Raw genomic sequence first — 25,774 nt, 5'->3', positions numbered from 1 at the left:
CCGCGAGCACGCCTCCATGTTCGCCCAGGTGTGTCAGCATGACGTTTGCCACACGCTCCTGACTGCACGAGCGTGTGGCAACCCCCCCCCCCCCCCCACACACACACACACACACACACACACCCAAACCCCACAACTCGGCCCCTGGGTGACCTAGAGACACACAGTCTTCGCAGGGGGGTGACCCCCCCCCCCCCCACACACACACACACACACACACACAAACCCCACAACTCGGCCCCTGGGTGAGCTAGAGACACACAGTCTTTGCAGGGGGGTGGCCCAGGTGCCGGGGGAGTGGCCCAGGTGCCGGGGGAGTGGCCCAGACACTGACCTGCCCCCTACTGGCTGTGAGGGGCAAGGACATTTCCACAGAAATTGTACCTCTCTAGTTTTTTGGTGTTATTGTTAATATTATTCAATAACTTTCTGTTACGTCTCCCCTTGTGGCCAGATGGGGTATGACGGCTTCTTCTTCGGCCGTCTGGACTACCAGGACCAATCACGCCGCAGGGGGGCCAAGGAGCAGGAGATGCTGTGGAGGGCCAGCGAGAGCCTCACGCCCCCCATGGCTGATCTCTTCACGGGTACTCACTCACCTTTGACCTTTTGACCTTGAACGGTCAGTGTCACTCCTTCTCTCTCTCATGTTCTAAACCCGTTCTGCTGGCCAATGGGCCTTTCTGTCTACACTTCTTGTATATGTTTTATTTTTATTTCATTTTTGTGCATAAAATACATTAAGCAGGGGGCGCTTAGTGATGTAGCACGTTAATGCGCATGCCATATCAATGCAAGGTCCCTGGTTCGATTCCGACCCTCAACATATCTTGCATGTCACCCCTCCTCTCTCCTGTCAATCTCTACAGTCTCTGTCCCAATGAAAGCCAACAGCCCACAGCCAATGGTTGGCCATACGTGTTGGTTCTCTTGAGGCCGGCCGTGTGACGACCCAAACTGACCTTTCACCTGCGACCCCGGACCCCTAGCCCCCTAGTCTAACCCCCCTCCCTCCTCCAGGAATCCTCCCTAACGGGTACAACCCCCCCGACGGCTTCTGTTGGGACCAGTCATGTGACGACCCCCCCATCATGGACGACCCTGACATGGAGGACTACAACGTGGATGACGTGGTCAGAAGGTTCCTCGTCATCGCAAACACACAGGTCCGTGGTAGGCAACACACACACACACACACACACACACATACATATCACAGAACAGCATGGGTTGCTTGTTTGATCGCGTCATCAAAAAAAACGTCTCGTATTCTGTCTTTTCACTCATTCGGCCGAACACCGAATCTGCTTTTTTTTCGGCCGAAATTTCGGTGCATCCCTTAACTCAAGACTGCAGTTTGTGACGCAAGACACTCTTTTCAAATCTTTACTCAACTTCAATTCATCATCGAATGGAATCGACTTCAAATGACCATGTTCAACATGGTTTAGACATTTTACATTTACACCATTTAGCAGACACTTTTATCCAAAGCGATTTACAATTTGAGATTACAGGCACAGTCTCCCTGGAGTAACTCAAGGGCACACTAGTGATGGTGTTCCCAGGTGGGATTTGAACTCATGACCTTCTGATCACCAGTCACTATCCAGTCACTATCCACTAGGCCACCACTACGCCCTAGACTGATATGATATGTACATCATGTGTCCAACTCTCTCTCTCTCTCTCTCTCTCTCTCTCTCTCTCTCTCCTGCTCCCAGGCGCTGTTGTACAAGACAAACCACATCATCATGACCATGGGCTCTGACTTCCAGTACGAGAACGCCAACCTGTGGTACAAGAACCTGGACAAGCTGATCCGCTACGTCAACGCCCGGCAGGCCAACGGCAGCACGGTCAACGTGCTCTACTCCACCCCCTCCTGTTACCTCCAGGAACTACACCGAGCCAACCTCACCTGGTACACAATGTGCCGGTTTCACAGACGAGGCTTAAGCCGTAGTCCTGGACTAAATCACGCTTCCGATGTAAAAATCTCCATTGAAGATGCTTTTTAGTCTAGCATTAGGCATATGCCTTGTCTGAGAAACCGGCCCTAAGAGTTCATCACAATGTTCTTTCATCATTTCCTATGGTCATTGTCGCAATGTTATCAACACTGCAGCTGTACAAGTTCACATCGCATGGCAAATGAAGTTGATTGGATTTTGAATCTAATGGAACCCGTTAGCAATCTGTTAGCGTTCTCCATCTGTCACTGATGGTAACCCTTTTTTATGAACAGGCAGTATTATGTTGTTTAGAAAAACAATGGTTTGTCATTGAATTGTCCATCATTCTTTTCTTTCCGTATCTTTCTCTCTGCCTTTCCCACTCTGATCCCCCATCTCTCTCTATTCCTCCATCCCTCTCTTCTGTCTCTCTTTCCATACCTATGTCTTGCTGTGAGAACTTCTCTCGTCCGATCTCACTTTCTCTATCCTTCTTTTTTCATCCCTCTCTCTCTCTCTCTCTCTCCCCCCCCCCTCCCCCTCCCTCCCTCCCCCTCCCTCCCTCCCTCTCCCCCTCCCTCCCTCCCTCCCTCTCAGGTCTGTGAAGACAGATGATTTCTTCCCCTATGCTGACTCGGCTCATGACTTCTGGACAGGCTACTTCACCAGCCGGCCCGCCCTGAAGCGCTACGAGAGGCTCAGCAACAGCTACCTGCAGGTACGCGCTGCTCCCCCTCTGTCTCACTCACTCACTCACTCTTTCTTTCTCTGTCTGTCTGTCTCACTCACTCACTCTTTCATTCTCACTGTAAGAGTCTCTAGGCACAGAGGGAGGTCGACACAGAGGAACAGGTGTAGAATAGGTATTTATTGATGTCCCGCACAGCTCAGCACCGTCACTGACGTGCTGAGCGAGTCTTTCCAAATAATAATAAAGCACACTGGAAACTATGGCGTGCGGTCGTCCCTGCCGCCACGCCCGCTGCGTCCCCTTTCGGGACTCGGCCCGCTACCCGAAGCTGCCCGACTCTCCGCGACACGTCCCCTCTCGGGACCTGTTCGCTCCTCGGCAGAGCTCTCGCTCTCTCCCCGCTGGTTCCCCTTTCGGGACCCGCTCCCCGACACGCCCCCTCTCGGGACCGGTTCGCTCCTCGGCAGAGCTCTCGCTCTCTCCCCGCTGGTTCCCCTTTTGGGACCCGCTCCGCGACACGCCCCCTCTCCGGACCTGTTCGCTCCTCGGCAGAGCTCTCGCTCTCTCCCCGCTGGTTCCCCTTTCGTTACCCATACCAGTGTAACCTGAACCATCCGCGTCATCAACGCTGGGTGATGAAGGGGCGGGATAAACAAACATTTCACAACTAGATGGCGGCTACTTCACTGGAAAATCGGATAATATCTTCCACTACAGTATCTGAAATAAACACTATTTTCTGTGAAACAAAACAAAAGACACTTTCTATATGCGTTCTTTTACTAATCAGCTGCTCCGTTACTGGAATAGAAATGGCTTACGAAATTCGCGTTCGCGCATGTCCGCGCGCGTGTGCGTGTGTGTGTGTTTGCTGAGCATGTGAGGAAGATAAAGAGAATAATGACACTTTTGATATTGTTTTTGATCACTAATGATTAGATATGGATTAGATTAGATTTTGTCTACTTCCTCCTTGCTGGTCTCTGCAGCCTAGAATAGGACACACCCACTGACGACGTGACTGTTCTACGTTTTGGTTCGCGCTTGAGAACCACTATTTTTTGGTGCCCGCTGCGAACCAACTTTTCAGGTTCCGAACCAATTGAGCTTCGGTCTGAACGCTCCGGCCGGTTCCAGACTTGGTTTGCGAACGCGAACCGGCACGGTTCTTTGCCGGTGTGAAAGCCCTATCACTGGCTCTCTAAGAAGTGACGTGTCTTCATGTGTTTGTGGTAGACATGTAACCAGCTGGAGGTTCTTGGCGGGCCGTTGTCCAGGAACGGTCCTTTTGGAGAAGGAGAAAGTGACACCCTGAGTAAGTGTGTGTGTGTGTGTGTGTGTGTGTGTGTGTGTGTGTGTGTGTGCGCACACACCCCAAACATGACTTCAATTCAATACAACAATACCTTTTAAGAACACTTGTATCCTCTACACACACTATGAGCAACCAAGATACAGATAATCAATAACACAACTGTTGAGTACCTATTGACTCAACGTGAAGCTGATTGGGGGACAGACAGAGTGACAGAGAGGTGTTCTGCTCTGTGATTGGTAGAGAAGGCCATGGCAGTGAACCAGCATCATGACGCGGTTTCTGGAACGTCGAAGCAGCACGTCGCCAACGACTATGCCAGGAGACTGGCCACTGGCTGGGAACACTGCCAGGTACCATTTTGTGTGTGTGTGTGTGTCTGTCTCTGTCCCTCTCTCTCTCTCTCTTTTATGAATCACTCTCTCTCTCTGTCTTATGATTCTCTTTCTCTGTCTATTTCTTTTATGACTCTCTCTTTTATGATTCTCTCCCTCCTTCTCTCTTTTATGAATCACTCTCTCTTATGATTCTCTTTCTCTGTTTATTTCTTTTATGACTCTCTTTTATGATTCTCTCCCTCCTTCTCTCTTTTATGAATCACTCTCTCTTATGATTCTCTTTCTCTGTTTATTTCTTTTATGACTCTCTTTTATGATTCTCTCCCTCCTTCTCTCTTTTATGATTCTCTCTCTCTCTCTCTCTCTCTCTCTCTCAGGTGTTGGTCAGTAACAGTCTGGCTGCTCTGAGTGGTTCAGTTGCTCCGCGTGTCTACTGTGAGAACCTCAACATCAGTGTGTGTCCACTCACAGAGTCCAGCCCCAAGGTAACACACACACACACACACACACTTTGTACACACATGCTAATTTGATGTGTTTGATGTTGATGTTCTACCATATGTCCAGGCATATAAACCCTCTCATTTTCTATCGCTCTTTCATCCCTCCCTCCCCCTCTCTCAGTTCTCAGTGAATGTGTACAACCCTCTGGCTCGTCCCGTCAGTTGGCCAGTGAGGCTGCCAGTCAATGGGACAGCCTACAGTGTGTCAGACGCTACTGGCAAAGCTGTGGACAGCCAGGTGTGTGTGTGCGTGTGTGTGCGTGTGTGTGTGCGTGCGTGTGTGTGCGTGTGTGCGTGCGTGTTTCTCTCTCTCTCTCACCTTGCAATGGTGTGTGTTACTTAATGTGTGTGTGTGTGTGTGTATATATATGTACGCTCACTCCATCCTAGGTGGTCCCCGTATCCAAAGCCACCCAGGAGGTGCGGAGGGACAGGGGGTATGCGGTCAACGAGCTGTTGTTCCAGGTCCAGGCTCCTCCACTGGGCTACAGCACCTACTCCATCTCCCTGCTTCAGAACGGGCCTCCAGCAGCCTCTCCAAAGCCCCGGGCCCCCAAGGCTATACAGAACAAGGTGTGTCATGTGATTGTAAATGGATTGTTTTGGGTCTGTGACACACTTACAGTACTTAATACTATGATAGTCATTTGGGTTGAGATGGGGCGATGACTGTAGATGCATATTGGGAATACCAGTCTGAAAACGTTTCCTTTTTTTGCAAGTTTAGCTAACGTTTTTAGCTAATCTATGTTTCCTGTGCTCCAGTTTCTCAGAGTGACCTTTGACCCAGACACGGGTCTCCTCAGCAGCCTCAGTAACCTGGAGACCAAGCAGACCATCAAACTCTCCCAGAACTTCTACTGGTCAGTAGGACACACACACTCACAGTCACGCTACGTCTTTTGCTAATTTTCTATGTGCTATAGCTACTATACATAGAGGATCAAGTGTGTGTCTGTGTGGTACGACAGGTACAACTCCAGCGATGGGAACAACTCACAGAGTGACCAGATGTCCGGCGCCTACATCTTCAGACCCAACTCCTCCACCCCCTTCATCATCAGCAAGACGGCCAAGATAGAGACACTACAGGTACCCTGGCGTTAGCCTAGCGTCACACTTCACACATGAAACAGCGATGACACGGGTAGATTTACTGTCCTTTTAATCCCTCTCCTCTGCTCTGAGGGGGACAGTTGAGTCACTGTGAGCTACAGAGACACGCACACAGGGGACGGGATGGGAGGATGGAAAAAAGAGAGGGGGGTGGGTGGGGTGGTGGTAAGGCAGAGCTGCCTCCTATGGCCCCACTTGACCGGGGGGAGAGGGAGGAGGGGGTGAGGTGATAGGAAGGGGGGGGGAATAAGAAGAGGAGAAGAGATAATGACAACAGGGGAATTGAAAGGAGAGAGGGAAGGGTGGGGAGATCAGAAGAATGAGAGGAGGGGTTCACTGTCATGGACTCCTCAACAGAACTCGGTGGTCCAGGAGGTGAGGCAGTGGTTCAGTCCCTGGGTGTCTCAGGTGGTCCGTCTCTACTCGGACAGCAGAGCCCTGGAGCTGGAGTGGACCGTGGGCCCCGTGCCTGTAGGGTGCGTACACAGCCACCGGGGGGCGACAGACAGCCACACATTCACTCAATACACCCAGGAGGGGAACACCTCAGGGGAAGTGACTGACCAGCGACCCAATGTTACATTTCCAAATTGGTTAAAATGTGGTTATGGGTTTTCACCCTACTTGGGTATGTCCATGGGACACTAGACACAAAAGTCCCTTTCATTCTTTATTTAGTTTATTTTTTTCTTACAGATTTTACCTTATTTGAGATATCAATACATATAATAAATTCAGATATCCATGCCAACACATGGCTTTGCAGCAGTATAATGTGTGTGTTATTTTTAGTTGTCTATTAGGATCTCCATAAACCCACCATAGGCTAATCTCCCATCGAGAAAATCTGCAAATATCAACATTTAACAAATGACACGTACACAGTAGCTGATGCATTGTAGATGCAGTGTAATACGCCACATAACAAACTAGTTACAGTTGTGTGGTATGGCACGGTTATGTAATCAGGTGTGTTGTGTTGTGTGTCAGTGATGACCTGGGGAAGGAGGTGATCACCCGCCTGGACACCAGCATCAACTCCAATGGAGTGTTCTACACTGACTCTAATGGCAGGGAGGTCCTGGAGAGGCGGTGAGTGTGCGTGTGCGTGTGCGTGTGTGCGTGTGTGAGTGAGTGAGTCAGTGAGTGAGTGAGTGAAGTCAGTCAGTCAGCCAACCAGCCAGCATGTGTGCTGAGACATGTACTAATACGTTGCTGACTTGTTGTTTCTGACAGGAAAGACTTCCGCCCCACCTGGAACCTGAAACAGTCTGAGCCCATCGCTGGCAACTACCACCCCGTCAACTCCCGCACTTATATTAAGGTGTGTGTGTGTGTGTGTGTGTGTGTGTGTTCCCCTCCTAGTCATAGCCTTGTCTACAGACTGTGTCAACTTCCTTTATCCTTTCCTTTCCTGTCTTACTCTCTCTCTCCATCACTCTCACTCTTCCTTCCTCCGTTCTCATGACTGTGTGTGTGTGTGTGTGTGTGTGCGCGCGTGTGTGTGTGTTTACAGGATGGGAAGGACCAGCTGACTGTGGTGACCGACCGCTCCCAGGGTGGAAGTAGCATCCACAACGGTTCACTGGAGATCATGGTGAGAGAGACACACACACACACACACGCACACACACACATTTGCTCTCTGTCTTTCTCACACAACACTGTCTTTGTATCCGCAGCTCCACCGTCGTATCCTGTACGATGATGTGCGGGGGGTAGCAGAGCCCCTGTCTGAGCCAGGTTACTACGGTGACGGCCTGGTGGTCCGCGGCAGCCTGCTCCTCTCCCTCACCCCCCCCAAAACGGCCGCTGACACACACCGCCCCCTGGCACAGGGAGTGGTCCTGCAGCCTCTGCTCACCTTCACTGACGGAGAGCTGCACCCCAACACCAAGCTGGAGGTGAGGGAGGGAGGGGAGGTTAGGGAAGTGAGGGGAGGGAGGTGAGGGAGGGAGGTGGGTGAGGGAGATGGGTGAGGGAGGGAGGTTGGTGAGGGAGGGAGGGAGGGAGGTGAAGGAGGGAGGGAGACAGGGAGTTATCCACTTTAGAATATTGGGATGTAATTACCTACATTCTAACTGCAAGCAACACTTGTCTTATGTCATCTTCTCTCTCTCTCTCTCCCCCCCCCCCCCCCTCAGTTCTCTGGTCTGCAGGCAGTGCTGCCCCCTGCTGTTCACCTGCTGACAGTGTCCCAGTGGGACAGATACTCTGTGCTGCTCCGACTGGAGCACCAGTTTGAGGCCTCCGAGAGCAAGGAGCACTCACTACCTGTCACTGTCAACCTACAGGTTAGTAACACACACACACACACACACACACAATTGCATTCACACACTCACTCTCTCTCTCTCTCTCTGTCTCCACAGAAGCTGTTTTCCACCCTGGAGGTGCAGGGTGTGTCTGAGATGAACCTGTCAGCCAACCAGTGGAAGGATGAGATGACCCGCCTGGCCTGGCAGGCAGAGACAGGTACACCACTACAGGGTTCTGTTGGGTCGGCTGTGTTTCCTCCATCACCACAGATTTCTGTGGACTTGGGTCGAGCCAAACTACTACTTTTAAGTCCCAAAAAAAGAAATAAATGTCTTTAAAATATCCCCTGGGCCTCAAGTCAGGGTACATGTCGGTCCACCGGGACCGTGGCCCAGAACCTTTTTTTGGGTCGTCCTCAGAGACGGTAAAACACAAAAGACTTTAGGCACAAGCGCTGGTGTGGAGTCCCCGTGGTGGAAATGGGCCATTAGAACATCTGTCTGTCGTGCTCTGTGTTCTATGACTTATCAGGCCATGTCCCCAAAAGTCTCCTCCTCAGCTATTTCAACCACACAGAGATAAAGGCAATGTTCCAGAACGACCATGGGCCAGTATATACGTGTGTGTGTGTGTATATATATATATATATAATATGTATATAATTATATATATATATCAATATAAACCTGAATCATTGAAGTTGTATAAACCTGTCTTTGTAAAGACATAAAGAGCTGTATTCATTCTTGTGTTTATTTCACCCTTTCACTCACAGGTGAGAAGCCCCTGCCGAAGAGAGAGGGAGACCCCTCCGTGTGGGAGGTGACACTGAAGCCCATGGAGATACGCACCTTCCTGCTCAGCGTGAGGCAGAGATGACCTTACCGTGCTCCCCCCACCAGCCAATCAGGAGTAGAAAGAGATTGCAGTATCAATCAAACAACCAATCAATCCCTGTGACCGCACTGCCTCAATTACCATTGGTCAAGGCTACAGATAGCCCAGGGCAAATCTCGACAATAAACACTGTTTTTTTATAAAGAGGAATCAGTACAGTATTATCTTGCCAATGACTTTCGCTCAAAGATACGACAGCAGCTGGTGAAGTTGGCAACCGATCAAAATGTTCAGACTGAAAAATGTTAATAAATGTCAACGTTGTTGAAAATCAATGACACGCGCTACTCAAGCCAAAACATTGCGATGCAATGGATTCGGTGAGCAATCCCCACTACTACCTAGTTAGTGTGTAGAGTAGTTGTTATTTACATTTCTCCGAATGAAAGTCTGAACATATGGTCAGTAGTCGACTTGTTCCCACTTTCACCAGCTGCTGTATGTCTTTGGTCTTTTTGAGATGTATGGTTCATATTCTCTGCCTGAACAGATATTTCACGTGGTACATTTCTTATCACATTTCCTACTCAAACAAAATGCCATTATCTACCAATGTTATTTCCCAAAGGCATTATCCCTCCTCCATTATCTCCTTATCTGTTGAGGATGTTTTAGCTGCAGACTGAACTTTGGATAGAAGGGCAGAGGACGTTTTACCTTTTTACATTCACAACCACCAACCGTCAAGAGACACACTTGTTATTGACTCAGATATACCAGTGCCTATTTTCTACATTCACAGTGACTGACTGATCCATGCAATAAGTGTAATTATATTTCCTTCAGTGTGCCTTTTTTATGTAAATACAATTTTGATGAGTGATCTTTTGTGTTGATCTTTGAGCAGCTGATATTAAAAAAAGAACAGTTTTTTCTCTCTGTATGTGTGTGTGTCTGTACATCAACATCTCACATGTCTTCTACTCTCATAAATGTATTGTAGTGAATTTAATAACCAACCAACTGCAGGTAGAAGGAAACCTCAGGTAGATTTCCACGAGTTTAACACAGAGTGAAGTTCACCAAACAGAAACAAAAACGTACTCAAAAACAAACAACGAAACACACATCATGTTAAACAGACACACTTTGGTTGCCAAGAGGACTTTTATTGTAACGTGACAGTCAAAAATGACAGTCAATGACTAGAGTGCAGTCATTCATCAACAGATGCCTGAGGCGGATCCTGAACATCCAGATACCATCAGTAACAACGATCTCTGGCAGAGAACGGGCGAACAACCAGTGGAAGAACAAATCAAGAGAAGAAGGTGGGGATGGATCGGCCACACACTACGCAAACCAAACACCAGCACCACCAGACAGGCCCTTAGATGGAACCCCCAAGGCAAAAGGAAGAGAGGCCGGCCCAAGAACACTGGACTAACATGGAAACAGCTGGAAAGCAAAGCACAGGACAGAGGACCCTGGCGAACTGTTGTCGACGGCCTATGCTCCTCCAAAAGGAGCGATAGGCGTAAGTAAGTAAGACAGTCAAAAATAAAACAACGGAAAAGTCATTCTTCTCTGAGAAGCCATTTTGTGTGTGTGTGTGTGTGTACTGTACACGTGTTTCCATTCCAGGCCCTGCCAAATGTGTTTACGTCAACACTGATTGCATACAGGCATTGTTTGTGCGGTTCACCTTAGCTTGGCCTTTATAGAAGAGCGTGTCTATGGCAGAACAATACATTATTCTTCCACTCCCCCACCACCACCCCCAAAAAATAAAAAAAATCATAAAAAAGGAGAAGAGAGAGAGTGTTCACTCCATCTTCTCTCCTTCGCCTGTCTGTTCCGTGTCGTGGGAGTAGCAGCACTTGTCTCCTCGTGTGCAGGATCCCTAGGGAAACAGACGAGACACAAGGAGAGGGGGAGGGAGGGAGAGAGAGAGGAAGAGAGAGAGAGAGAGGGAGTGTGTGTGTGTGGGGAGAGAGACAATTTGGTTAGAAAACAGCTTGCTGAGCTCTGCTAGAATCCTGAAAAAAACAGCGTGTGTAGAGACATTCGGGGAATAGTGCATGTCGCAAGCAGATCCAGAGCCACTGTGGGAGAGGGAGAGAGAGGGTAGTGCAGTTTCATCAATCCTGTTTCAGCTATGGCGTTAACGCAGGGAAGCGGTACACACGTCTTTCTAAAAGGCAGGGGGGGGAGAAGATGAACCCAATTTAAACCATTTGGGAAATTCAACATTTTTTGCTCGTCAGCTATGTCCCCTTTCGTTGTTGTTGCCCTCCCCAACTCCATGCAGGAGGTGTGGGCTTCGACAGCGTGGTGGGCCTCACATTTGGTTCTGAGGCGGGGCCCAAAAAGTCCAAAAATGATTTAGGCCATGTGTTTAAATGGTAGGGGAAACAATGTTGTACAGTATTGTGTGTTACTACCTATGGCTATTGGGTGTGTGTGTGTGTGTGTGTGTGTGTGTGTGTGTGTGTGTGTGTGTGTGTGTGTGTGTGTGTTGTGAGGAGGAAACCTGTGTCCACACCTTCTTGAACATCTTGCAGGGGTAGGCCCTGAGCAGGGCAGAGTCTGTGATCTGATGCTTCCTCTTGTTCTGTCCCTGTTTCCTCCTCTCCTCCAGATCTGACGAGATACCACCACTGAGATGGGGAGGGAGGGAGGGGTGAGAGGGAGGGAGGGAGGAGAGGGAGGGAGGGGAGGGGAGAGGGAGGGAGGAAGGGAGGGGGGGAGAGGGAGGGGTGAGAGGGCAGGAGGGAGGAAGGGAGGGGGGGAGAGGGCAGGAGGGAGGGAGGGGGGGAGAGGGCAGGAGGGAGGGGAGGGGGGAGGAGGGGAGGGGAGAGGGAGGGAGGGGAGAGGGGGGTGTGTGTGTGTGTAGAAGGAACAAAAGCGTGAGAGTGAGACAAGGAAAAATGTAGAGAGGAGGAAGGAGGAAGGAGGGTAGAGGGAAAGAACAAGTGAGAGAGTGAATGAGCAAATATGACCCAGAGGAGGGGGAGGAGGAAGACAGAGAGAAAGAGATGATTAATACAGAAATCAAATTCCAGATTTTCTTTAGTAAGAGACCATCATGGTGGTGATTAATATGTGTGTCTCTCTGTCTGTCTGTCTGTCTGTCTGTCTGTGTGTGTGTGTGTGTGTGTGTCCTCACCACGCCCTGGCGCGGGCCTTGGGCCCCCAGTTGGCCTGAGGGTTCTCCTGGAAGCGGGTCAGGTGGCGCCGCCGGGACTGGGGGTTGGCGTCCTCCCTGATATCGAAACACGCCTGGAAACTATATACACACACACACACACACACACACACAGAGAGAGAGAGAGACACAGAGACAGACAGACAGACAGACACACACACACACACACACAGACACACACATATATATAAAGGAATACATTTCAAAGCCATGGCCCAGTGGAGTGTCAGTGTTCTGGATGGAGGCAGGGCTGACTGACTGACCTGGGTTCAGTAGACAGCAGCCTGAGGGCTGGACTGCCCTCCGCCAGCCTCTCCTTCTTCACAGGGTTGGTCTTCTCCTACACACACACACACACACACACACACACACACACACACACACACACACACACACACACACACACACACACACACACACACACACACACACACTTTAAATGCTTTATTTATGTCCACATAAATGTACATGATCTAAAGGACATAAATACTATCAGTGCATTTTGACCTTATGAAAACAGTCAGTTACAGTAGTGCTGAGCCAGCAACCAGTTATGCCTACACACAGGATGTTATTCACACCAAATTTTGATTACTGTGTATTGACAGATACAGTATCAATACTGTAAAACAGACAGTATCCAGCTCATGGGTACAAGAAGCACCGCCTTCTCCATATTGAGCGGCTAATAATAACAGGGATTAAAGCAAAAAAAAATCTCCTAACGGGAAAAAAAATTCTGGCCAAATCGAGGCCGGTGGCTTTCCGTGCGCAAAGCACGCGTGCGATTTTCCGTTCTACGTTCTAATGCTTTGACTTTTCTTTCGAAAAATGTGAACACATTTCCGCGTTGTAGAAAATCAATGACACATCGCTAGTCAACTAACACAGCTTGTTTTGTGAGCCTGCTAACAATGTAAAGTAGTGTTCTAGTTAACTAGGTAGCAGTCCAATCCATTTCGCTGCAGTATTTTGGCTTGACTAGCGAGTTTGTGTTGTGATTCTCAACAACGTTGAAACGTAGTTTCACCCTTTTCCATAGTTTTGAATATTAAATGTGTGGACTGACGATGTAGCGCAGCCTAACTTATTCTAATAATTATCATTTAACATAGTTTTATTGTGATAATTATTCCCCCCTCCTCCCAGACTTACACGGTCACATTATTATTGTATTGGTTGTTTGCGTGCCGGGTGAAGTTAGCTAAACATTTAACCTGCTAGCTAGCAAGAGACACATAGGGCCCTATTATGCACTTCATCAATAAGACGAGGCGGTAGATCTAAACTTAAGACTTGGAGGCGTGGTCAAGGCCACTTTGCTATTATGCGTGCAGTAGTGGGCGCCTAAAACCCGGCGCTAAGCAAAGAAATGAGTCATGGGTGTGTTTTGGGCGTCTTCTCAATCAACCCAATCAGCGTGCCAGGTACCATTCCCTTTAAGAACCGGCTGCGTTAAGTCATTAGCGCTATGCTATTATGGAAGTCCTAAGAAGGAGGTCAGCGCGCTTCTCTGCCTCTCCCTTCTGAAATAAAGCATTTATACTGTGACCGTAATTGACGTCTTGCCGTGGAGCCACGTGCGTGTTCATGTGTGCCCACATGCATGCGCAAACCGCGGAGGCGCGCTCGTGTTTCAAAACGTGCATGAAGTCTAAACTTAAGAACTTTTCAAACCACTTCTTATCGCTAGGAGCAAAGTCAGATCGCATAATAGCAGGGGCGCCTAGTGCACTTCATTAACATATGAACACTCCCACAATGAGCAATATATGCACGGGAGTTTTACGTCTTATGTGTGGGCGCCTATCGACACCTGCATAATAGCAGTAGCGCGTATGAAGCGCATAAGGGTGGGGGTAGGTCTTAACCTGGCGGTGCGTCTTAATTAAGACTTAAGACGGCAAGTTAAGAAGTGCATAATAGGGCCCATAATGTCACTCTCCAAAGGTCTAAAGAGGAAAGTTGACGGTGAAAACAGGGCATTTAAAGAGGAATGGACAGCGAACTATGCGTTCATCCTACCTGGTTTCATCAATGCAAAGCCGTTGTGAGACTCACATTTTACGTGCTCACAATGAATGTTCCCTTCCACCTATACATGCGAGTCGTCCTTTTCGTCAATGAATGCGATAAAGACGCACTGACTAGAGCAGTGGTCACCAACCTTTTTAAGCCCAAGATCCCTGACCTCAGCCTTGGTGAAGGCAAGATCTACCTATTGAAGCGTTGAGAGAAAAAGACAGCTAAGATTGTACTTTTATTTGCCTGTATTTTAATTACATGCAATGCTTTGGTCCAACATTAAAATGTATGCAATTTTTTTTGACTGACTTATTATTATTATTACTTATTAACATTGACAAACATATTTACAATTAGCATTTTATAAAGTAGAACAGTAATGTGGACTTTCTCAGTCAGTGCTAAGTACAGTCATCTTATGCAGCATCACTTTTCACATGCTCACTCAAGTCAGTGTGATGGTTGTGACTGGATACTGTCTATAAGTGCTGTAGTTTGGCTCATAGCTACTGACAGCCAGTCTGAGACAGTCTGTGAGGTGTCTGTCAGTAAGGCGGCTCCTGTACTTTGATTGGATTATTTTCATCTGTGAAAATGACATTTCCCATAGATACGTGGAAAAGTAGGCACTCACTCTTAGTGCACATGCAGTGAGGAGAGGAAACTTCTCTCTGCTGACAAGTCCCCAAAAGTCACTGTCCCTTGATCTGGCTTTCAGCTCTGTCATTTTGTAAATCAACCATCTCTGTCAACTCCACTTGCTGGAATTTGGCTACTACCTGCTCTATATCAATGGGCACGAATGGGTTTGAGACAAATGCAGAAATATCTCCCATGACATCTAACTCACCAAAACACCGATTGAACTCTGTTGCCATGTTTGCCAGTACTGCTCAGGGGTGAAAAGCATCAAGGCCTGTGCCATTTTCTCCAGGTTGGGAAAGTGAGCCTCCCATTCTTTAGGTGTGTGGTCCAAACACCGAGCTTGGCCTTGAACCCATTCACTGCGCTTATCATGTCGGGAAGGTGTCTGTCTTTTCCCTGCAGCTCGTAGTTGAGTGCTTTCAGTTTTGCGGTTTTGTCTGTCAGAACCCCCAGGTCCAGTAGCCACACATCGTCTGACAGTTAATAATAATAATAATAATAATAATAATAAAAGCACTTTACAGAGGAAATCTCAGAGTGCTAGAGTCCTTGTCGACAGGAACGTCTTGATCTCGGGCAGCGTGTCGACAAATCGCTGCAGCACTTTGCCGCCACTTAACCTCAGCATGGTGAAGCAGGTCTCTGTATGCAGCATCGAGCTCGTCCAATAATGCTTTGAATAAGTGTTGCTGAAGTGCTTTCGCTCAAATCGAGTTGACTTGTTTCACCACATGAGAAAAGTCCAAGACCTTCCCAGCCAAGGCCTGCTGATGGATCACACAGTGATAATTCACAAGTAGGGAAAATCAGGGTCATGACGGCACAGTCCAAAAAATCCATTCAGCGCACCGCGCATTGCTGGGGCCCCCGTCAGTAATAATCGCAACTAGTTTATGAATGGGTATGTCATTTTCACCAACATATTTTTGGAACTCATTGTAAATATCCTCACCCCTTGTTTTCTCCTTTAAGTGCAAAAGAGTGAGGAAGTCCTCCTTTGTTGTAGAACACCATTATGGAAAACCATTTGGACAAACACAACAAGCTGAGCTGTGTCCAATTACATCCACAGATTCATCGAACTGTAGTGAGACATATTCAGTGTGCCAAGTCCTTTAACACTTGTCTGTCCACATCCTCTGACAGTGACTCGACCCTCCTTGTCACTGTTGCAGGGCCCAGAGGTACACCACGTAGTGCAGTTTTGATTTCTTCTTTGTTTTTGAAGTCACTGAAAACAGTCTCTGCGGTAATGGCCATTGCTTCCTTGACTAATTCTCCATCTGTAAAGGGCTTCTTGTGTTTAGCCAAAAGGTGACTTACACAAAATGATGCTTCACTAGCAGCCTTATTTTGAGAAGCAGGTTTGGTGAAAAGCGATTGCTGGACCTTCAACCCTGATTTCAGCTCATAAACTTTCCTTGCACGGATTGTGCTCTTTGGCGGGTAGCTGTCTTTGAATTTCTGGTGGTTGGTGTTGTGGTGCGAGAGATTTCCTCTTTTAGGCAGTGCTTGTGTTTGGTTGCACAACATACATACACACTTGTCTTTCACCAAGGTAAAGAGAAATTCTTCTTCCCATTCTGGATGGAAATAGTACGTTTCCGCTTTCTTGCGTGGAACCTCCACCAAGCTAGCTACCTCGTGTCACCAACTGTCACCACCTGTCATAGATTTATTTGCGAGTCACGTACCAGTACTATTCTCTTATCTGATTGGTCACTTTCATGCAGCGTCTGCAACACAACAGTTGGCTCAAGAGAGAGAGAGGGAGAGAGGCACGTGCAAAACGTAGGCTATTTATGTATTTATTAGGCTCATTTTCTATTATTTTTGGGACAGGGAAAGTCAGGGAAAGACAAAGATCTACAGGCAAAGTCTCAAAGATCTACCAGTCGATCGCGATCGACGCGTTGGTGACCACTAGACTAGAGGAATCGATTGGTGCATAAAAACCTTGAGAACTGCCGGATTAAAGTGACGTCCATAATAATAATAAATAATAATAATACATTAGACTTATAGCGCTTTTCTAGACACTCAAAGACGTGCATATCACCAGATAGCCAACAAATAGTGACCGATGGGAGATGCCAGTTTTCTCATTAAGTGTAATATAATTTTTTCTATTTTTAATGAATGGCTCATTGTAATTATTATCCCTAGTAATGTAGCGTGTTTGCTCTGTCGTTTCAGGAGCATATAGGCTAAGCGGATTCAGCTTTTTTTTTGGGGGGGCGATTTTGTTGTCAATGTTTTTCATAACATTAAACTGCATTTGCTTTGTTACTGTTCACATGTGTGGTGCAGTCACATTCCCATAGCCTATAAGTAAACATTAAGTTTGAATGATTTACTGAGCTGGCGTTACTTTTTTCAAACCACACACCGCATGTCGGCTATTTCAGCACCACGCATTGTCCACCTACTTCTCACTATGAGGGGTTCAGCGTCAGTGCACCCCGCTCTGTTACTGTCGCATAGTTGTAGCCAATAAAGGCCTATATGTAGGCTATATAGGCTATTATATATAATTTATATACCTAATACCAACATCAAAATAGATTGTATGCCTCTACAAATCATATTACACCAGGTAAAATCCGTCACAACTTGGAATAAATCCGTCGCAATTTGGAATAAATTGACGGAAATCCGTCGTAGCGACGGAGAACTTTAATCCCTGTAATAACAGCAGATACTGAGCAGTACTTTGCTAACTGTTTGGCCCTTCTCTTAGATAGACCAGCCATTTGAAGGCCTCTGACAACAAACGTATGAACATGGCCCGTCCCCACACACACACACACACACACACACACACGCACGCACACGCACAGGTCAGTCATCATCCTAGTACATGTAAAAGACATGGTACAGGCCCCAGGTCTGAGGTGAACGGAGGCCAGTCTCACCCAGCAGCGCATCACGTCCCAGATGACCTCAGGAGGGGCGTCCGTCTTCAGGGCGTTCTTACAGGCGTGGGACAGGGACACCCTGTGACCCGCGTGGAGGAGGGCAGACCTGAGGGAGGGAGGGGAGGGAGACAATGTGAAATTGTGTGTGTGTGTTTGTGTGTGTGCGAGTGAGGGAAGGAGGGAGACAGAGAGAGCATGAGAATGTGTGTGTGTGTGTGTACTCTCACCTGAACTGCAGTAGAGGGGGGGTGCTGCAGTGGACAATGCTGCTCAGGTTGTCCACCGTGTAATACAGAGGCACGTCCGGCAGCTCCTGAACACACACACACACACACACACACACACACACACACACACACACACACGTTGAGTTCATAAAGGACAAATCTGAGGTAATAGATGGTGATGAGCCTGACCAGTAGGAGGGCGTGGTTACCTCGGTGACCATGCTGAGCATGCCCTCGATGCGTCTGGAGGTTCCGAAGCGGGCGGGGTTCCCCGACACGGCGCTTAGAACCTTCTGGACAAATGGCACGTCATGGAGGGGCTCCGCCCAGATAGGACCACCCAGCTACAGAGAGAGAGAGAGAGAGAGAGAGAGAGAGAGAGAGAGAGAGAGAGAGAGAGAGAGAGAGAGAGAGAGAGAGAGAGAGAGAGAGAGAGAGAGACCATTCGTGAGTGTGAGAGAAAGAGAGAAAGGCCCAATCCCGATTCTCTTTTTTACCACTTCGGCTCGTTTTGGAGTCACTCGTTTTGGAACCATAGCCGTAGTGGTTACCCGGGGGAAATGGGACAACCCTTCACGACGTCATCCGTAGTGTAATGAATGGGTTAATTCATAGTCAGGACAGCGCATGCGCCTTAGAGAGAGTTCGTGATATACCAGTAGGTGACTGACAGGTGTCGAGAGAACCGAAGTAAACTGGTTATACCTTTGTTGAACCCAGACTCAAGTGTCTTATTATTCTATGTCCAAGTGACATTACACGTAGTATCGTAGAAAAGCATTGACGCTCGCGATTCATTCACAACTTGAATGAACTTGAACGCTATCAATCGATCAAACAAGTCATCAAATAAAAAAGAACAATGCTTCATTATCAGACCATGACAGAATAAGCTCTAACCTGTATGAAACCTGTGCTCCAGTGGTGTAGTCTAGGTGATACGCAGGACTATGCCGTATACCCACTAGGAAAGGCCAAGGATTTCCGTATACCCACTAAAAAATGTGTGAGGATACGTAACAGCGTTTTGTGACAGAACTTTCACTTTCATTCATAAAATTCACCCCGTCTGTGTTACGAAGCGCTTGACTTTTGGACCATTGGGACTGACTATAGCGTCATATACCATCAACGGGCGGAAACATGAAATATGTCTACCATCATCCGCTGTCAAACACCACAATTTATTTTTAAATAAACATGATTGTACATCTCTGTAATCGCGCACCGATGTATTTATATGGGGAAGGCTGTGCTTGACGATTCCATTGGACTGACGCCGGGCAGAGGAACAGGGACTTTCGCCCTTTGACAAACGCGCAGATATGAGTGCTCCGGACCGGTGTCCTGCTTTGATAGTCTAATGCAGCGGTTCCCAACCTTTTTGGACTCACGGCCCACTTTACAAATCTCTACAGTATTTGCGGCCCACCTAGTGCGCGAAGCGTGTAAAGAAAAGGTCTATAATGCATTGAAATGACATTAGTACATCAGACATTAGACATCAGACATGGAAATATGTCAATGCGCGGCTGTCATGCACAAATCAGCTTGTAACGTTAAGACACACAGCACATCGGCATAATAACGTTTTGTTGTTGTTGTGCTTGTTATAAAGAAAAGGTCTATAATGCATTTAAATGAATGATACAACCCACTGGAAATAGGTCAAAATGCGCATCATGTACAAGTCAGACGAACGTTTGATAGATAACTTTACATATGTGTACCATCATCCGCTGTCAAACGCCACAGGTAATAATTGATTTATGATTGTACATCTCTGAAATGCTCGACTGTCATGCAGCGTTGCGTTACTGTAACGTTAGACACAGCACCGACATAAAAGCGATTTTTGGGTTATGCTTGTTATAAATAAAAGGTCTATAATGCATTGTAATGACATTAAACTAAGATAATACGATGGTTATCATATTTTTTCAAGTCTTTAATTACAAGTAATTCCAGAAAAAGTAAATGACATTTCAGGCTCGCTTCCGTATTACGAGAGCGAAAAGAACATTTCTGTAGATGTTTCGCAATGCATGCCGGAAGGGAGTCTCATGGCTCCGAATCGAACGAGGGTCAAGATTTTCTCCGAACGGAGTCATGGAAAACCCTAACCCCATCCCTAACCCTAATAATGAAATGAATTGGGACGCCACTACGGCTACACGTGAACGCGCAAAACGGAGCGGAGGGGTGAAAACGGAGCCAGAGTGGTGAATTGGGATTCACCCAAAGAGAGAGGGAGGTAGAGGGAGGTAGAGGGAGGGAGAGAGAGAGAAAGAGAGAAAGGGGGAGAGAGAGGGGAGAGAGAGAGAGAGCGAGTGAGGGAGGGAGAAGAAGACCATTCATGAGTGTGAGAAAAAGAGAGAAAGAGAGAGGGAGGTAGAGGGGGAGGGAGGAAGAGAGGGGAAGAGAGAGAGAGAGAGAGAGAGTGGTTGTGTGTGTGTGTGTGTCAGTCTCTAACCTTGTGTCTGTGTCCACAATGTTCACACTCCCTATCACACGGGGGTCCGTTGGATGCAGAGTACTTTACACTGAAAACACACACCGCAAAACACATTACATTTTTGTGTAGTGTAGGCAGTGTGTATCAGTGTGTAGGCAGTGTGTAGGCAGTGTGTAGGCAGTGTGTAGGCAGTGTGTAGGCAGTGTGTAAAGAGTGTGTAGACAGTGTGTAGAGAGTGTGTAGACAGTGAGAGTGTGTAGAGAGTGTGTAGGCAGTGTGTAGGCAGTGTGTAGGCAGTGTGTAGGTGTAGGCAGTGTGTAGGCAGTGTGTAGGCAGTGTGTAGGCAGTGTGTAGGCAGTGTGTAGGCAGTGTGTAGGCAGTGTGTAGGCAGTGTGTAGGTGTAGGCAGTGTGTAGGCAGTATCTTACTGGTTTCCCTGAGTTGTCCTCTTGCCCATCCTTTGCAGGTGGAAGCTGCCACAGCCCACACAGTTGTATACTAGAGCCTGCTTACTGCAACACACACACAACACACACACTCCATCAACACACACCATCACAATAGGCTTTACTGGTCATCGTGTGTGTGTGTGTGTGTGTGTACCTGGCTGAGTTTTTGACCATGGCCTGGCCCGTGTGCACTCGTACGAACACGCGTATGTAGAAGTCCACGCTGACACACAGCAGAGGCTGGATGTAGCGCTGGTAGACCCCCGCCCTCTGGTCCAGGCTGTGAAGGATGATACGCAGGGCCTGGGGGGGGGGGGGGGGGGAGGGGCCTATGAGAACAGGCTACACTTACACACACGCACACGCACACACACACACACACACACACATAGACACACACACACACATAGCACGACAAGGAAAGACACACATACACACACACACACACTGTTTCTCACCATCTCGTGGCAGTACTTGGCCTTGATGGACATAGAGCCATACTTGCTGTAGCAGGTCTCCCCGCTGTTCCCGGCCATCACGGCCATGTCTGTACACGTCACACACAGCAGACCTGAGGGAGGGAGGGAGAGGCCAAAACAGAGGAAAAGGGGAGAGAACCGAGAATGTGCAGGAGGTTGGGAGTATAGTAAAATACACTCAATGTTTCTGACTATCAACCATAACAACACACAAGAGATACAAACAGACGGACAGACAGACGGACGGACGGACGGACAGACAGTCAGAACTACCGACCTCCCTCGGCGACGGACTGCACGGCTGCGTCCAGGAAGTGGGCGGGGCTTCCATAAGGGTCCAGGTCGATGACGTCATAGCGGTCCTTCCGCCCTCGCTTCTCGTACATCAGCATGCTGGAAAAGAGAGTTCCTTCACATGAAAAAAGAGAATATCTGGCATTTTGGAAAAAAAACATGCAGTCAGCGTTCTGTGTAGTAGAAAGGGGGGGGGGTCGGGAGAAAGACACAGAGAGAGAGCAAGAGGGACAGAGAGTGGGGATAAAGGGGAGAGAGAGAGAGAGAGAGAGAGAGAGAGAGAGAGAGAGAGAGAGAGAGAGAGAGAGGGAGGGAGGGAGGGAGGGAGGGAGAGGGAGGGGTAGGGGATAGAGAGAGGGGGGGGGAGGGGGGGGGATAGAGAGAGAGAGAGAGAAGGCCACGTGACAGCTCAGTTTACACAGAACAGTAGCCCCAGTGTAAACAGGGCTAAAGAGAGAGAGGGGGGGGGGGGGACAGGAACAAGAAAGATTGCAAATGCACACAAAAGTATGTACCACTCAACAGAGATAGAGGGAGCACTGAGGGAGCGAGGGAGGGAGGAGAGGGAGAGAAAGAAGAGTGTGACTGACTGACTGACCTGGCGTCTCTCTGGCTGGCCTCCATTATGTGGGTGACTCCGTTGTGCCGGGCGTTCCGGGCGATCAGGTGGGCCGCTTTGATGGAGAAGTCGTTGGCCGTGACGCTGCGGAGGCCGGGCACCTCCAGAGCGAAGCGCACCGACCGCAGCCCCGACGCAGCTAGACCCTCCAACACGCGAAGCCCGTTCTACACACACACACACACACACCCCCACAACAGATCATCAAAGATCCCAGCCACAACCTCTGTTTGAACCGATGCCGTCCAAAAGGCGTAGCCTCTTCCAGAGCCTCAAGGTCAACACCAACAGCTACTTCCCCCAGGAGATCAGGCTCATGAACAAGCCTACTGTAGACAACTGACTATCATCCACAAGCACATCCCATGCATACAGACAGACTACCTAAGCTTAAGATCACTGTGATCACTTTACTATTGTCACTTGTCCTGTACTATTGACACTTCTTTAAATTAAATGCCGCCTAGTGCCTTATTGTCTGCAAATTACAAGACACTGCTAATTGTGAATAATAATCTCATTTGTTACTTATGTCCTGTACTATTGTCACTTTTTATTTATTATCTTGAATTATGCCTATTGCCTTAATGTCAGGAACGGGGACACACACACACACACACACACACACACACACCACAGCTCCTCACCTCACAGCGCTCGCCTGCCAAGGCAGTTACGAGGGGCTCCTCTCCTTCTTTCTCCTCCTCCTCCTCATCCATCTGCTCCTCCGTCCCCTTGCTCCCCTTGGGCAGACGGACCACCACGCGCTCCTTCTCCCCGGGGACCACCACCTTCACCCCCCGCCGGGCCATCTGCTCCCTGGCAAACTCTGTGAGCACCGCACAGCTGGAGAAGAACCAGGAGATGAGACGGGCATGCAGCAACATTATATATATCTAAAACAAGCAAAGTAGCAAACCCATATACTATACTAGGCCTGCCGCCCATATACTACTAGACCACCACAGACACTGTGCAATCATGCCCTTTATTGACCCACCTTAGCATTAAGATAAGATAAGACTCAACTTAATTGTCATTGAACAGAGCACAAGTACTGAGACAACAACATGTTGTTTGTGCACCCCCCCCCACACACACACACACCCCCGAGGGAGAACAGAGCTCTGGGCACACAGGGTCAGCCATCTTTGGCGCCCTTGGAGCAGTTAGGGGTTAAGTGCCTTGCTCGAGGGCATAATGGCAGTGCAGTGGTGGTAGGATACCTTAGATATGATGCCAGCAACCCTCCAGTCACCAGCTCACATCCGGCTCCCTCCTGGGGTGGGGATGGAACCAGCGACCTACCGATTGATGGCCGGCGTCTCTAACCCCTAAGCTACCTTGATTTAGAATTCGACACATGTATGCTGCCGATCCTACTCACGTCAGATCTCTGTTGAACTCCTGCACGGGGTTGTAGAACACCTCATTGGCACTGGGAAACAATATGGACGCCTTGCCCTCCCTGACAACAGTCTCCCCCGGCAACAGCCCTGATTGCGGGGCGGTCTCCAGGTCGGGTACAGTGGAGGCTGGGGTGGAGCCCTCTACCGTAGCCGCTGCAGTGGTAGGGGTCGGAATCTTGGCGTTTACCCCAGCCAGGGTGGTCGTAACCTGGGGGTCCTGAGTGGCGCGTAGGTGCTCCATGGTCCTCAGTCCTCTGTAGGCAGTAACGCCTACGGTCCTCAGAATCCTCTGGGTCAAGTGAGGGACACAGAGCAGGGGCAGACGGGAGGCGATGAGTGGGCTCACCAGCATATGATGACAGGCCTTTGTCCTAGAGCAGGGGACAACAGTGTGAGTGGTGATGGTGACTGCAGTGGTGGAATGCCTGGGTGCTTTCCACAAAGTCAGTGCTGAGACTGACTGACTGACGAGCAGTGACTGACTGACACACTGACAAACACACACACACACACACACACACACACACACACACACACACACACACACACACACGCTGTAGATTTATTTGATATAGCTCAGCAGAATGTAAACTGGAATAGCTTGGCTAGCCACGACGCAACCATTACAAAGCTGTGTCCTCTACTCTGAAGCACACCGAGTGACATATCTAACACTATCGGACACTGCCTTGACAGTGCTGAAACGCATGTGAACGATTTGATGCAAGTGAACTTCACTAGAATCGAAAGTCAACTGGAAACGACACGTTAGCTACGCCTGCTAACTCGTTGACTTGCTCAGTGTGGCAAGGAAATAAGATCATTCAGAAATATTACCTTGTCTACGACGTATTTTCCGAAGTCGCGCTGACTTTAAATATGTATTAGACGGTGGGGGAAATGTATTGAGGTTATTGGAATACGAGCTAACTCGGTACAGTCAGTGTGTGTGTTGTAAAAGTCGTCTGAGTTGGAGCTCCACATGGGGCGTAGACATGCTGGACCACAACTACGGAGAGTCGCAGGTTCATGTAGAAAAACGCTGAAAAGGGCGAACGCCCGCGCCGGATGCCCATATTTGCCGTGTAATGTAATGTGACTGGTGTAATGTAAGGACACATAAGGACAGAGGCGGTCGTTCATCCGAGGGTTGGCCTACTTTCTATGGATTGAATTTGCGATGAGAAAAACATAATAGGACTTCTTAATTTCACATTGCCTGAGGATGTTGAGGTCAAACTTTGTTTTTGTTGCATTTAGCAGACGCCTTTTTATTATGATTATTATGATTATTATTATGATTATTGATATTATTAATAATAATAATATATGGAATATTATTAATAATATACGTCATTTATCTATCACTATTAATTGTGAATTCAAATGTCGTTATCATGATTCATTTAAGATGATTTAAGGGTATAGAATACAGCCAGTAGTATATCTGAGAATAGAGTTGCAATTATTACAGCCAGTAAAGCTACTATTTATCAATATCAATATCAGGGCACCATATCTATTTAGGAAATTCTAATATTCTAATGACCCATCAACAAATGGAGGTGGCGTTCGTCTGTCACTAATGAGGCATCAGGCAACAGACATATTTGATGTGGTCAAAATATGCTACAATCAAATAAATGTTTGTGGGGTACAGACAGCTCCACGTTTCTGTCCAGTGCCTGAATGCCGTCAGACCCCCTAGTTGGTATTCTATGCGCGCCGCAATCCCATCGATAGACCCTTCGAGGCTCACCTGCTGAAGTCTAGACGCACTGATATAACCCACTTTTACCACCGGGCCCGTTATCGCTCAAACGGGGAAGAAACCCGGCGGCTTCCCGTTACTCCACTCACTGTGTGCCTAGCTCGGCACGGAGAGAGCGAGAATACCGGTTGTGTGTGTGTGTGTGTGTGTGTGTGTGTGTGTGTGTGTGTGTGTGTGCGTGTGTGTGCGTGTGTGTGTGTGTGTGTGTGTGTGTGTGTGTGTGACGGGGGGGGGGGGGGGGGGGTTGGGGACGCTGTCTGTC

The 25,774-nt window shown here is 48.4% G+C and overlaps 2 protein-coding genes across 3 annotated transcripts in view; one reads left to right on the top strand and one right to left on the bottom strand.

Annotated features, from left to right (window-relative positions):
• man2b1 (mannosidase, alpha, class 2B, member 1) overlaps positions 1-9,931 on the top strand; it is a 12,676-nt gene extending 2,745 nt beyond the window's left edge. Inside the window, exons 4-23 of the mRNA XM_080524858.1 lie at positions 1-28; positions 455-587; positions 1,021-1,166; positions 1,725-1,924; positions 2,553-2,673; positions 3,883-3,961; positions 4,205-4,314; positions 4,677-4,784; positions 4,924-5,040; positions 5,193-5,375; positions 5,568-5,665; positions 5,774-5,894; positions 6,276-6,394; positions 6,909-7,010; positions 7,155-7,242; positions 7,435-7,515; positions 7,601-7,822; positions 8,063-8,212; positions 8,291-8,393; positions 8,953-9,931. The exon at positions 1-28 is cut by the window's left edge and continues 166 nt beyond it. Of these exons, the coding sequence (XP_080380984.1) occupies positions 1-28; positions 455-587; positions 1,021-1,166; positions 1,725-1,924; positions 2,553-2,673; positions 3,883-3,961; positions 4,205-4,314; positions 4,677-4,784; positions 4,924-5,040; positions 5,193-5,375; positions 5,568-5,665; positions 5,774-5,894; positions 6,276-6,394; positions 6,909-7,010; positions 7,155-7,242; positions 7,435-7,515; positions 7,601-7,822; positions 8,063-8,212; positions 8,291-8,393; positions 8,953-9,056 (2,413 nt within the window). The 3' untranslated portion in view covers positions 9,057-9,931. The remainder of the gene's footprint in view (positions 29-454; positions 588-1,020; positions 1,167-1,724; positions 1,925-2,552; positions 2,674-3,882; positions 3,962-4,204; positions 4,315-4,676; positions 4,785-4,923; positions 5,041-5,192; positions 5,376-5,567; positions 5,666-5,773; positions 5,895-6,275; positions 6,395-6,908; positions 7,011-7,154; positions 7,243-7,434; positions 7,516-7,600; positions 7,823-8,062; positions 8,213-8,290; positions 8,394-8,952) is intronic.
• Positions 9,932-10,231: 300 nt separating this feature from the next.
• On the bottom strand, positions 10,232-25,554 carry trmt1 (tRNA methyltransferase 1). Of its 2 annotated transcripts, none has more exons than XM_080523829.1 (16): positions 25,501-25,554; positions 23,720-24,112; positions 22,980-23,178; positions 22,312-22,499; positions 21,697-21,812; positions 21,399-21,511; positions 21,095-21,243; positions 20,920-21,003; positions 20,511-20,580; positions 18,247-18,381; positions 18,038-18,123; positions 17,808-17,916; positions 12,486-12,562; positions 12,184-12,303; positions 11,560-11,674; positions 10,232-10,917 (listed from the first exon to the last, which is right to left on the bottom strand). In XM_080523829.1, the coding sequence occupies exons 2-16, from the start codon at positions 24,091-24,093 to the stop codon at positions 10,840-10,842; spliced, it is 2,013 nt and encodes a 670-aa protein (XP_080379955.1). In that variant the 5' UTR covers positions 24,094-24,112; positions 25,501-25,554; the 3' UTR covers positions 10,232-10,839. The 2 variants fall into 2 exon arrangements, with proteins under 2 accessions (XP_080379955.1, XP_080379954.1); XM_080523828.1 differs by lacking the exon at positions 25,501-25,554 and adding an exon at positions 24,579-24,722.
• Between the last annotated feature and the right edge of the window lie 220 nt (positions 25,555-25,774).

This window comes from Nansenia antarctica (assembly GCF_963989245.1).
Source record: "Nansenia antarctica genome assembly, chromosome: 2".
Lineage (NCBI taxonomy): Eukaryota > Metazoa > Chordata > Actinopteri > Argentiniformes > Microstomatidae > Nansenia > Nansenia antarctica.
Note: the sequence above shows the minus strand (reverse complement) of the source record. Positions and strands in the feature narration are given on the sequence as shown.